The 14,173-nt window shown below is 40.4% G+C and overlaps 1 protein-coding gene across 3 annotated transcripts in view; it reads left to right on the top strand.

The window, feature by feature from the left end:
• LOC105248049 (neuroligin-1) overlaps nucleotides 1-14,173 on the top strand; it is a 33,906-nt gene that overhangs the window by 6,067 nt on the left and 13,666 nt on the right. The window contains exons 1-2 of one of the 3 annotated variants that reach the window (XM_011252600.3): nucleotides 5,007-5,586; nucleotides 8,999-10,586. In XM_011252600.3, the coding sequence (XP_011250902.1) occupies nucleotides 9,776-10,586 (811 nt within the window). In that variant the 5' untranslated portion in view covers nucleotides 5,007-5,586; nucleotides 8,999-9,775. Of the gene's footprint in view, nucleotides 1-5,006; nucleotides 5,587-7,130; nucleotides 7,264-8,998; nucleotides 10,587-14,173 lie in introns of those variants that run through there. The other 2 variants (XM_025414697.1, XM_011252602.3) reach the window with 2 other exon arrangements.

Genomic DNA, 14,173 nt, shown 5'->3' with positions numbered 1-14,173 from the left:
AAAAAACGATGTTACGTGAGCGAAGTCGCTAAACTGTTTTCTTGTTCGCTACTTTCGTATTGTCGATCACGTTTGCCTAAATTTTCCACTGTATCTCACGAAATTCATGATTACAATGACACTCCTGATTACAAATACGACGAAATGAAATTGGATTTTTGATCGTATCTTTGAGAGAAATCGAATAAGATATTCGAAAAACGTGATCATCGTTAAATGCGAAGCTTGAGAAGTCTATGGCATTTCGTAAATTCGTGCTCAAGTTATCTCTAATAATGAAATCTTTCTCACATCTCGCATCGTATCGACATTTTGACGCCCTTCAAAAACTCTGACAAGGGACGATAATGAAAGCTTCGTAGACGACGTGAGATCGGCGATAAACGAAAAACATAGGGTGTTTTGCAATCTTCTGAGAATTTTCTTTTTATTTTACGTATCAAAATGAAAAATTTACAAAATTTGTTATTTTTGCGCGCGCGGTCGCGATATAATAAACTTAAAAGATTTTCTCTACGCAATTTTTTTAAATTAGTATTATTAAATAAATCGTAATGAAAAGAGAAAGAGGGACGATGTAAATTTTTTTAAACAAGAATTTTGATATTTATTTGAAGTACCGAGCAATTAAATTCAACCGGTGCTCGATTCACTTGCATGTATCAGCACTTGATTTAAATTTCTATGTGCGAAAGCTTATCAAAACTTGTTATTTAACTATCTCACCAGCTTTGTCAGATTATATATATTCGCTGAGAGAGTCTACGCAATTTTCCATATTTCCAGATATATTTCCAGTTGTTATCCTTTATAGTGTAACTTTGTTGCGATATTGCGGTGCACTCGGGGCTATTCGTTATGGCGAATGTCTGTTTCATTATTGTATTTCTCACAGTGTGGTTATCCTAAAACAGCTGTCACTCCCAGACGCTACAGAAATGATGACCATCTTCGTTCCATGGCGTATCGTGCGACAACCACGTCTCGGAAATAAATTTTATCGCGCACGAATATCGCTTTTTCGCGAATTTTTATTTGAAATCTTTAACTGCTAACGATCACAGCAATTATATCACGCTTTGGATGGAGGGCTGGAGGGTGTAAAATTTCTTTCTTTGCATATAATAATGCTGCCATTTATATTTTCATGTTGTTTTAAATTATTGTCACATGTATACATTGAAAATTTATCGTTATCCGGCATATGGATAATTAACGGATGTGACATAAAATATTTCATAATTTGAAAAGTTACGCGAAAGAGGGAGCAGCGGATATTTAACAATTATTTTAATAATGATTAGCTGCAGGCGCGTACGCAGCGTAATTAACAGCGCATTGAAAAATTTACCTTTTTATCCATTTTTCGTACTCTTGATGTCTATTACAACGATGCATCTCTTTTTTATTTTTATGCGGTATTAACATTAATATACGCGCGTTTATGCATTTTCGCATCGTTCACGTAATATTTCACGTTCAGTATTGAATTAACGTAGTATCGGATTAACGTAGTATTGAATTAATTTGACGTACAAATACCTGGCGGCTCGGTATATTCGTATTTTACAAAGTTTTGTGCGAAAAGATGCTCTCGCCTCCGTAACGAGGATCCATTCTGAGGCCGTGCGTTTTCAGACTTCACTTCGTCCCGTCGTAGATAAAAGCCCGGCGTCCAGCTGGGAATTCGATTCATTAATCTGGTCGCCGCGAAACGACCGCGAAATCGATCGAGGACGCTGCCGTCGTCGTCGTCGCCACCGCGGAAATTGGGACGGCTTTCGAGGGTCGGTCGCGAGGAAGAAGGAAGGAGCTTCCTCTCCGCGAGCGCGACTGTATTTCTACCTAACTTTGTCCTGCGCCGGTTTACAACTCTCTGAATACAGCCGGCTAATTAACGGCGCTTCCTTAGCGGGCAAACTGGGAGTAGCCAATTTCATTTCCCGTCTCCCTTTTTTATATCCCTCCTCCCTCCCTCGGTTAAGCGGTCTCACTTCCGTAATTCACGGTTACTGCGCGAATGGAGTATCCTCGCCGTATTCTCGCTCGAGAAAAATCATGCACTTTTCAATTTTGTGGAGCAAGCGAAAAAATCCTCGTCTTTTTATTTTTTTTTGTACGGCAGCTCCTCTTCCGAGAGTTCCTTCTAGTGTGCGTTCTATTGTATTTCGATGATTAATTTGCCAGATTGCCGCATTGAAAATTGGGAAAAATTCTTTATACATACGCTACATGACGTAAAGAAATGCTGTAAATTTGTGTAAATTTCGCTATTCATTCCCTGTCATTGCCGAGCTTTTTATAAACACGTGCAAATACATATATGAATGAATATTAATACAATTTATTCAGTACGTTCTGTATAGAATTCGTAAATTGGACGAAAATAATTTCGCCCTTTGATTTGATTCAATTACACTATATTGTGCGTATATTCTACATCCATTGAATAACAACTGCGACTTTTTCATGTACATTAATTAAATGTATCGTATTTCGCACAATTTATCGATTTGCTCTTCAATGATTTTTTGTAGTGCTCTTCAATTAGCTTTTCAACGATTAACACTGGAATCACTTCACCAAGAGTTTCTTGCAGAATTTCAAGCGGTATTCATGTAAAAACGGTAATTTTCAAACTTTGTCGATGTTGGTTGGAAATATTTTCAAACTTTGTCAATGTTGTCGCATCTAACCGATCGCGTCCACTACGACCGAAGCGACAGTTTTGTGCGGGCAGGAACGCAGCTGCAGTTTAACGAGTTGGTTGAATTGATGTATTCCCGGCTTGGTTGGTTTTAATTAATCGGAGTGATGTTTCAATCGAGAGACAGGTAAATGATGGGTGAACGTTAGGGAGAAAAAGAGAGAGGAAGAGAGAAAAGAGAGAAAGAGAAAGAGAGGGACAGAAGGCGTGAAAAAGCGAAAGAACCGGAGAATAGCAGAAGTAGCTTGGCGTATAAGCGAGTCTCTTGCGCGAGTCTGACAGCCGTGGAGAGTATGAGGTTTCCCTCGTTAAGGGTCGTAAATAATGGCGATGGCGACGATAACGAGGCAATTTACGGGCACGCTCTTGCGCACGTTTTAGCTTCGATGTCCGTCGCGGCAATTTGAATTTTTCGCGAATTTGTGATCTTTACGCGCGGCACACTTGGTAGCTCATCGGGAACGATAAAGGACCTTTTGTCGATCGATCGACGAATGAATTATATAATAGCGGAACAACGTACGGGTATTTTGTCATGCGAGATATAATGGCGGAAGTCAGTTAGAATAATAGCTGCGATTGACATTCAATAAAATGTTTGACAAATATATTTAACATAACATATAGATGAAAATATTCCTTTTTAATAGACCAAGATGCATATATTTTTAGTCGAAAAATAAAATTTTTAAATATATATTGTACTTTATAGAATTATATATATAACGTAAAATTTAAAAATTTTTATGATTTTTATAGAGTTGTAAAAATTAGATATGAAATGTTCTATAATATTTTGAATGAACACACATCAATTCTGAATTCGATTATTCAAGTATATATGTATATTCAAATTTCAATTCTTTTAATCATTATAACTCCGTTAATATTCAGCACGACCATATGGTCACGACATGCGAGTGTTTCTTTCACTAATGGTTCGCCAGTTTATATTCTCTGGAGCAAGACACTCAATTTCTTAGAAAGTAGAACAGATATGAACCGTTTAAGTTTCAAAATGATCGAAAGCGCTAAGAATAAGAAAGAGTTTCAAGTGTTAACTTTAGTAGAATGATTCATGCAATGTCACGCATTTATATAAACTTGCATTTTCTTAGCAGATTAGAAGGATAATATTTTAATGAGAAACTTAATCTCTTTCTTCTTGCTCCACTAGTATCTGCATTACTGATATTAATTAAAAATAGTTAATAATAATTTACAAAATAATTTACAAAATAGAGACGATGCTTGATATGCGCAAAGAACAAAAATACTTTAAGAAGAAAGAAATATACGTTAAAGAATATTGATATGACAAAAGTGACGTTCAAGTATTAACTCCGAGGTATGGTGTTACGGAAAACACACTAGACTGAAACAGCATGAAAAAGCACAATAACTCATATCACTTTATAAGCGAATAAGAAAAAAATCCATAAAGGAAAGAGAAAGAATTCTTTTTCCAATTTCTTTCACGAGGGATATTCTCTGCGGTATTAGTCATCAACTTTTTGTGCGCGCACAGAATCTGTGCGCTTCAAAGAGTCGACAGGTTCATTTGACTGCACATACGGGGAGCCCGAGGAATTAGCTGGGCGATCGACGATACCATTCCGGCGGAAACGCAGCCGCACAAGCGCCAGTCGCTTATTTCGCGAGGCGAGTCGCGTGGGTGATGTCTGCTACCTCCGGCAGCCTGGAGGAATGGAAAGCGAGAGACAAAACGAGGGGAAGAAAGAGAAGGAGAGAGAGAGAGAGAGAGAGCGACAGAGAGGAAAAGAGAATCTCTCCGCACACCAGGGAGGCCTCTCTCTCGGCAACGTTCGCACTCGCGCTCTTTTCGTCCTCGTATGCGAGAGAGAACAGGGGGTGGCGTGTGTGAGATGCGAGGGTAGAGAGAGGCTGTGGGTGCCGAAGGCGCAGCGGCGGCCGCGAGGATGTGGAGCACGAGCCGGCGGCGGCGGCGACGGCTGGAGAAAAGATGCTGCGCGGGGAAGAAGCAGGATAGAAGGCCCGACGCGGGGGTGGCGGAGACAGAGAGAAGAGGGAGCGAAGAAGGACGACGGAGAGAGAGAGGAAGAGGGAGTGACAGAGACAGGGAGAGAAGGAGAGGAAAAGCCGGAACGACCCGGGGGTTGCCGTGGCGTTATCGACCGGGCCTCTGGTCGGTATCAAACCAGGCGTCGGCGCCGTGGCTGTCCCGGCTTCCTCGAGTGCCGGACCATTCTCCACCTCCACCACCACCATCATCGCCACTACTACCACCACCATCACCACCACCAGCGGCAAGAGCAGTAGCACCAGCATCGCCACCTCCGCGGAGGTCGCACGGCTGCTGGCCCTCGGCGCGTCAGTAAAGCCCGGGACAGACAGTCGATCGCGCACACGGAGGGTGCGGGTCGTCCTGGGGGTTTCGCTTGTTCCGGTTCGGATTTGGTCGGCTTGTCGCTTATTTGTCAGCCCGTTACTTTCGTTCCCGCGCGGCTCTCGCATGTAGACCACTCGCGCGACACGCTGTCGTCCAGTACGATTCAACAGCTGGCGGAGGAGGTGTTATTCGGGCGGGATGTCGAGCTGAAAGACACTGGTAAACACATCCGTTGGTTTTCGGTTTGATAAGCTGCTCCGAATGATGTGGGCCGCGTCGCATCGGTCTCGAGCGTAACATCGTTATCCCGGACTCTTAACTCGTGATGCGAGACGCATCGGATGGATCGAAGCGCTTCGTGCTGGTGCGTGTGGTGTCGGAGCGGTAGAATTATATGGACTGATCGAAAGTTCTTCAATCGAAAGAATATCGAATAAATTCCGGAATGGACTATGTGATACGAGAAGACGACGCTAGATAAGGAGTTGGATGTTACGTTTAGCTCACGGTGCGTTTCTCATATTTTTTAGAGTACTCTGCGAATGAGGGGATGCGATGTTTGATGACGAAGATTAAATTCGTATCTTAAGGTGGAGCATGTTACTTAACGATAACTGCATCGAATCTGCTTGTATAAGCGAGATTCTAGTTTACTATATTCGTCAAATTTGGAACATATGGCGTCGGAACATATCGTCGATGATGGGAGATTTAGACAAATTCGTGTATTCTTTTCGATCAATATAAGTCTATCGCATATATTTTTTTGCTATAGAAAAAGAAAAAATATACCAATTATAGCAATTATGCAAGAGAAAACAATGAATATCTCAATGTACATAAATTATCTAAAGGATTTTTAGCATTTTCAGAAAATTTATAAACTATTTTATTAAATATCACGATTATCGTTATATCGAAGAAATTTTTCTATTAAATATAACTTGAATAAATATTTTGTTAAATATCAATTATTTATTTAATATTATTATTTAATATATTTAATAGAAGTACTCACTTTATGTCATGATATGTTTATTTATTTCTACTGCTTTAATGTTTCATTTCAGTCCAATCATTCCTGTAAATAATTATAATGGCTTTGAGTCTGTATTGTTATTGAAATTGCGCGTAACTAAGTCTTGTACATTCAGATATATTTAGCTACAAAGCCAGCTTTCTCATAATGCATAATAATAGACGTAATGACACACAATAGCATTATTGTAATTATTTCTACATATTTCATTAACAATTTCATTACTAGTTAAATAATTCGCAATTTTACCACTTTGAAATTTATACGATACATAAGATATGGAATGATTTGATAATAAATGCAACGGCAAAATTTATATAAGAAAATGTACATTTTGAAATTATTCCAAATTTGAAATCACGAGATTATCTTCTCTCTCAAAATTATTTGGTCCTCTTTTTTCTCTCTTTCCCTTTCTACTTCCAATATTTCTAATCCATTTAAATTTCCGTCTATACTGCGGATCAATTAAAATGATTAGATAAGAATAGAGAAAGAAATTGAACGATTTCGTAATTAATCCTCGATCTCGATGATTAAGGGCTCTTCGTAATTTTACAAAATGGATCGCCATCATTCTCTTTGATTCATCCATTTCTTGCAGGATGCACTTTCGTTGATCCGTGCAAAAATGTCACCCCCGACATTCGCGCAATTTCCGTGATAATATATCGGCGTTTTTTCGCGAAACGCTCGAAGAGTCGTTCTTTCTCCCTGGCATCCGTTTCTGCCTCGATAATTCCTTACGGATTTTTCTCCGGAAACTTTGAACTTATCGCTTCCGTCGGCGAATTATTAATCATTCAGTGGTCCCCTGCAATTAGCACGAGACTGGAATTTAATTTCACTCCTCGGGCGAGATTCTTGCGCCTATGATTCGGCATCTCGTTTTAGCTCGCCCGTCGAATGGCGCGGAATCACAACGTATAGTTCGACGTTAGTTTGCTCCTCTTTCGAACTTGGCAAGCTGCGTCGGCAGTGCGCAGCTTCGTCGACGGAAGACTCCGGGGAATCCGATCTGCAAAGTACTTAGAAGACAAGTCGGACCCATTCAGGATGCCCGCCTCTGTATACCTGTGACACATTCCCTTTGGATGGGAAAAGACGAAAGTGCAGACAGAATTTTCTAATTGTCACAATTAGCTTGTGAGTCACTGCATCAAAGAGACTTTGAATTAATCAAGTTTTGCTTTCAATTAAAATTGCAAATACAAATCATAAATAGTCTATCTAAACTTCCAAACAGAGCTATTTACATGCCATCTACATTAAGTGGACTCTGCTTTCATAATTCTGAATTTTCTTTCGTAAATAAGAGGGAATGATATGTATAAATGATGCATTTATGCAAATACGATTACATTAATATTTAATTAGCAAACGTAACACGAGCGTCGATATTTTTAAAACTTAATCATATACAAAAGAGAATCGCAAAGATTCTTAATTTTAATTTTTAATATGCTATTGTCTCTTATTTCTCTGCACAATCGCTCAGCGCAAAAATAATTACATTATATTTGCTCTATTAAATAATTACAAAGTCGATGCACTTCCCGTTTCGACACATTTATTAGAAGTTTTAAGAAAATAAAAATAAGGAGAAAAAGAGTCGCGTTTTTTACGGCTTATTTTATAAATTGCACGCTCACCAAAATATAAGACCATTACGTCGTTTCATCGCGCAGATGGGACTTTGCAAAAAAGTACGAGTCGATTACTTGCTTCGCATTCGGAAAAAAACATTACGAGGGCGCATAACTGAAACTCTATGGTGGTAATTTAAACACGGACTACTTTCCCCCGGGGCCGAAACATTGCCAAAACCGAAACCGAACCAAAGACCAAAAAGCACAGTTTAGCTCAACTTGGAAATTGGAAATTCTCGCCTGGCCACGGTTCAATGCTATTTGATTTCGGATTTCGCGTTATTCGAGCAGCTTGAGCAACTCATTCAAATTAAACTGGATCGTCATTGCAATTAATTAGATTTTGTCGAGCGACCGGCAATGCGACTCGATTCTTTTTTACAATTCCGGCAATGTACATTAATTACCGATTTATCGAATATAAATTTCTAATCCGGAGCACTGCCGAATTTACGAAAATTTCATACAAACTATCGATGCATATATTTGCATATTAACACGCAATAGAAACGCAATAGGATTAAATTTGCGATATATATTATAAGGAGGATTTCCTACTGCAATAAAAAATATAAAAATATATAATAACATGTTTTTTATTTACTTTATTTTTTACTATTTTACAATAAATAAAAAAAGAGATGTTTCTTAGCGTGAGAGAAAATTACGAAGAATTCATAATTGAACAGGGAAATCAATAAGTTATATAAAAACAAATATTAATTATATATTTATTTTACAAATTAAAAATAAATATTATTACATATATAAATATTTATTAAAAATAAAGAGTCCCCACAAAATAAATATTTAAAAATAAAAAATTACATCTATGTACAATATTATTTAATATTAAAGTATATATACGTATAGTTAAGAAACGGAACAGTAGTTGATGAAGTAATAGAATGGAATAAGAAAAGAATATCGGTGAGGTGCATACGTTTCACGCATGATTGTTCCTTCAGAAGCATATCAAGCATACATTTTTCAGTTCATTGTGCAGACAGAAGGAGCAATCTTCGCGCTATTTGTTCTCGAGTATGAGCAACATTTGTCTCTCGTAGGGCTTTCGTAGAATTTTGGAATTGTACGTGCGCGTGTGATGGAAATGTAACAAGTTTATAAACTTATTATCCTCGCGTGACTACCATCTAATTAATCAAATCTCGCGTGAAATTCATTTCTTGGAGAAGCTTACCTAACGAAGCGATCTTTACGTGTTGTTGCAGCATGTTGCGGCGTGTTGCGGCGAATACAAGGCGAAAAAACCAAGAGGCACCGACGAGAGGCGAAAGAAAGGAATCGAAAAATTATTCCTCCCCGGATGAGTCCCCCTTCGCAACCGAGTCGTAGGACAGAGCGACGAAGACGCTGAAGAGAATTCCGCGAGTCGGCGACTCCGAGGGGGCGGTGCATCGAACCATCGTACCCCGGGTGCCGATGATTCCGTCAGGATCATTCACTGCCGACGATTCGAGTTCGTCGATCGTCACCGGGGCGTCGTGTATACGCGCTTGTCGCGCGGTAACGACGATCAGTCGCCAGCTTGGCAGCTCAGCGTCAGCGCGGGCAACGCATGCACCTGAGAATGGAAGTAAGAGCCCGCTCGGAGCACATCAGCAGCAGCAGCAGCAGCGTGATAACAGCACCGAGTCGCTATTTTGAATTCGAGACGGCGAACGGGGAGCGAGAGCCGCACGGAGGGCGCGAGACTGGAGGTGGCGGCAAGCCGTACCGGAAGCAGTGGGAGTGGGCGGACAGCGGCGACGGGATAAGGGTGGTGACGGCGGCGGTGGTGAGGAAAAGGGTGCAGGAGAGCGGGCGCAAAAAAGCGGCGGCGGCGACGGAAGGGCGAAGGACGAGCAAGGCGGCGGCGAACGGAAAAGGAGAGCGGAAATCGAAAGCGGAAGAAAAGGAAGTAGAAGAAGAAGGGGGTCGTCCATCGGCGGGAGGGCCCCACAGATGCGGGGCCCGCAGGGGCGCGCAGTCCGCGGCGGCGTGACGCGATGCGGACGTCCTCCTCCTCTTTGCCGAGGAAGAGGAAGAGGAAAGACCTCTCGCCTCCCGATACCGTCCTCCTCGCCGACGACTGGCGACCGTCAGTTAAATATGTCGGTCGACAGCAGGGTTCTTCGCTTCGATTCTCCGCTATTATTGCGTCGCGTCGAGCGCGACGCGACGACGACGGCGTTCCTCACCGAGGACGAGACGGTCCTTCAGCATGTAAGATTCCTGGAAGGCCGAGGGTTCATCGGACTTTCAGCGAACGATGCTGGAAGCGGGAGAGGCGAACGGGAGACAAAAACGACGGAAGCAACGATGAGAGACGAGATAAGCGGAGCGCGGAGGACATCGCGAGTAAGGAGATTTCTCAAGATAGTGCCTCGTTCGACGGTACCATCGTCAAGAGCATCCTTCTGCTGGTGCTCCTCTGCGTCCAGTGCTGCCTGGCGGGCACCGAGGCCCTGGTCGGCACGCAAAAGTACTGCACCAGGACAGTCAAGACGCGATACGGCATCTTGCGCGGTGTCGAGGCCAGATCGTCGACCGCCGTCGAGACCTACTATGGGGTGCCATACGCGACGCCGCCGCTCGGCGCGTTGCGTTACATGCCTCCGGTCACCCCGACGCCGTGGCGTGGTACCAAAATCGCCGACACCATGCCGCCAGCCTGCCCTCAGCATCCGCCGTGGATGTCGCCGGACGAGAAACTGCCGTGGCAGAGACGCGCCTATCTCAAGAGGCTGGAACCCGTACTGGCGAACCAGAGCGAAGACTGCCTGTATCTGAACCTCTACGTGCCCAAACCTCCTCACGGTAAGTCACCGATGTATTCTCTGAATCTCCGATCTCTAAAGATATGTAGTATTATAAAGAAAAAATATTAATCTCGCACTGAGAAAAAAATCTGATTGCATTAATTAGAAATCTGGTAGGTTCAACCAGTATGTCGGTTGGAAAATGGACGAATCAGAATTTCTTCAAGAATTATCAGATGAGTATGATTAATTTCTTTCTGTTAAATTTACCAAATTTTCTGGATAACAATACTAAATTTACAAAAAAATGGCGTCCTTGTGTCTATGTTTAATTAATATATAACAAGAAGTCTTATAGATTTAACTAGAAAATATTAACCGAATCTTTGTAGTAAATTCTATTAAACGTTCTAATTATAAAATATCGAGTCTAATTGTGATGACTAGAAATTCTGCTTGATTTAACCAAAATGCCTTCTATCAGATACGTCCTGTTGATACAATCAAATGATTTTTCTCAGTGCGGCAAAATCAAAACAAATCCTTGCGTTTAAAAATCGTTTATTTTATTTTAGAAATGTCAAACATAAATTTTACGCGATGTCTTTCTTTTTTATTAAAGGATATAGTAATAGAGGATAGCGTAATACAGTTTTATAAAATTGTACGCTTTATGATTATTCTGAAAACAATTCATCGATTTCACATAATTCAATATCACTGATTAAATATTAACAGAGATTAAAAGACTATCGTATACGTAGAGATACAAAATTTATATTATTTATCGAAATTATGATATATTTATTTTTCAATAAAATATTTAATAACTCGAAGAAATTATAGCGATATATTTCGAAATGGTTTTAAAAGCGTAGAATTCAGTTTCTGTTTATTGGAAAATAGGAATATATGTTGTCTAAATTTTCTAAAAAGATTTTCTCAAATATTCGTGAAAAATACTGGTTGAAAAATACTGTCCTTATGCATCGCGCGACTGCATCGAGCGCCAAATTCCTCGCGAGAAGATAAATAAAAAAACTTTTCGGAATGTACCTTCTCGATGCGAAGTTTGGCGATATTTTCGCGAGATACTCTGTTTCGAAACATGTGTGTCCAATTTTAGAGAGATTGCTCAACTTCGTTGAGAACGTATCGCGAGCGAATAGGTCCAATTTCATTTCGCGATAATCTGATTATCGAAGTATTCGGGAACGTAGTGTCGTGTGCGTTGCGATACGTGACAATGACATCGTTCGTTATAATTCCACGCGACAAGTAGACATGTGTATGTTCTTGTTCGCAAAGTTTTTTTCGATCAATGCATGTGTGCGAGTCTGTTAGATTCATATGGTTTTGTGAATGACATTCTATTTCCGTTGAAATTATATTAGACACACGAGAATGTACGATCTATCATTCCCTCTGTAGACGTGAAATTATATCCTCATATAGCGACGTTAAGAATTTGGCTGAAGGGAACGAGACGAGTAATAAATTCTTAGAATTACTTATCTAGAAATTATTATTATCCTTTCTTGTATCCCATTACGTTATTTGCAGAAACTGAAGTGTTATTGGTCGCGCATTTGCAATTTGAAACTTTTCAAGTACCGATGCATTGACCTTAATAGGTTGGATTAAGTGTCTTGTGATTGAAAAATACAGAAGAATCTGATGATAAAGTTATCTCATGAATAATCGATGTGCAATATATTACGAGATATCATGATAATTAATTATCATAGTACATTTTTTCTCCTCTTACCTCTTCACAGATATTAATATCGCTAAAATATTAAAGCGCAAAGAGAACGCAAGAAGATTATAAATAGCCCGTGAGCCATTTATCTCGTTGGCGATGGTAGATTGTTAGAGCTAATTTCGCTAATTTTATTTAATGCGGCATCGAATTAAGAGAAAGAGAGAGAGAAAAATATCGCCAGGATAGCTTTATGCGACAATTTCGCGATGCCAAGGTTTCCTTCGCGAGGAAACTGCCTCCTCTCCCACCTTTTCGCCCCTTCTCTCAGGTCATCTTTTCTCTCAGCTTTTAACGTGGGGCTGAAACGAGAACGAGTGAACAAAAGAACGGATCGATCGGTCGATGGAGACGGTTTCCTGATTGCAAATATCTAGCAAGACTTACAGATGTGAAGCATAAACGCGGACCAATATACGGATCACAGATATGGAAATCAACGGCAGAGGAGTGTATCCTGTGATAAATTTTGAACGGGGATTTGGCCGGATTTGCCGAACAGTTTCCTAATATTCCTGCTTGCGTAGGACTGACTCTGACCTATTTCAGTTTCCAAACAATTTGACTTTACGGTGTCTTAGGAGAGAATAATGTCTTTAATTAAATATTTAAATGTTCATTAGGAAAATATAGATATTGCTGAAGAAAATCCTTTTTATACATCGGCGAAAAGGATACAGTGGAAAATAAACGTTCGCGAGAGATCGATCGGATATAAAGCTAATTAAAGCTGAAATTGCGCAAAAAGGCCCGCTATTTTCATAAAGTGCGATTGAACGGAGATTGCGCACGTCCGGACGGAAGTTCGCGCGTGATCCACGATATTTCCGTTTTGTTCCACGGACTCTTTTGCGTAGGGAGCCCGCGCGCTATTATGCTGTCGAATAAAAAGCCGTAACTACCCGACGTTTCAGCCGGATTAAAGAGAACGATCCGTCGTTGCTTCCTTCGCTATCGCACGTTGAATCCTTTTGCTTTTTATGGGAGCGAGCGCTTTTTCCCACGACTTTTTCCCGTGCTTGTCTCTCACCGGCGACGTATCAGGGTGCAGCCGTCACCATTACTTGCACGTAAGCAGCTTAGCTTTCGATCTCCCTGGATATTATCGATGAAAAATTCAAGCTCCTTCAGCGGACATATCCGTGGACGGAACATGTTATTGAAATGCTGTTTGCGAACGTAATATCTTTTTGAAATTTAGACATTGAGAAATTCTTTCCGATATTGATCGCATCCGGATTAATAACCGCGCATTAATATGAACGAGCAAAAGAACGAGCAAAAGATTTAGAATTATAGAAGTAATATATAACATTTCTTTAATTCTGTTAACAAGAAAGAAACTTAACGTGTAAGATGGATGACAAGAACGAGACCCGTGCGATTTGAAAACTTCGATTACGTTTGCATTAAAAAATTTCGATTTAGGATTGAAAGCGTAATCCATAAACACGTAACTGGGGAATATGAGTTTCGTTTCGAATGAAATATGGAACCATACGCGATTACGAATAAAACATGGATTGCGCAAGGAGAAACGCGTAATACGTCGTACATCACACGGAATTCGTGCTTATTTTAACGATACTGCGTTTGTCCAGCGGGTTGAGAGCTTTTTCGTTTCTTGGATCATCGTCGTGAAATTACTTTTATGGTTATATCTTCCATCTATTATTACGCAACGCGAGAACGAAAGCTCGTAACTCTGAACGATAGGTCATGAATGGTTCAAAATGCATACCATTTATATCGTCCATTTATCTCCTCAGCTGTACCATCCAAGGATAGAATTTCTTGGTGAACAGGAAAGTAGTTATAATCTGCGAATGTTATAATCTTGTATGTAATATCTCTGTAATTATAATCTCTAATAGTTATCTAAT

The sequence above is a fragment of the Camponotus floridanus genome, unplaced genomic scaffold (assembly GCF_003227725.1).
Source record: "Camponotus floridanus strain SB8 unplaced genomic scaffold, Cflo_v7.5 scaffold88, whole genome shotgun sequence".
In the NCBI taxonomy this organism is placed as follows: Eukaryota; Metazoa; Arthropoda; class Insecta; order Hymenoptera; family Formicidae; genus Camponotus; species Camponotus floridanus.
The sequence above is the reverse complement of the archived record's forward strand: the minus strand, read 5'-3'. Positions and strand labels throughout refer to the sequence as shown.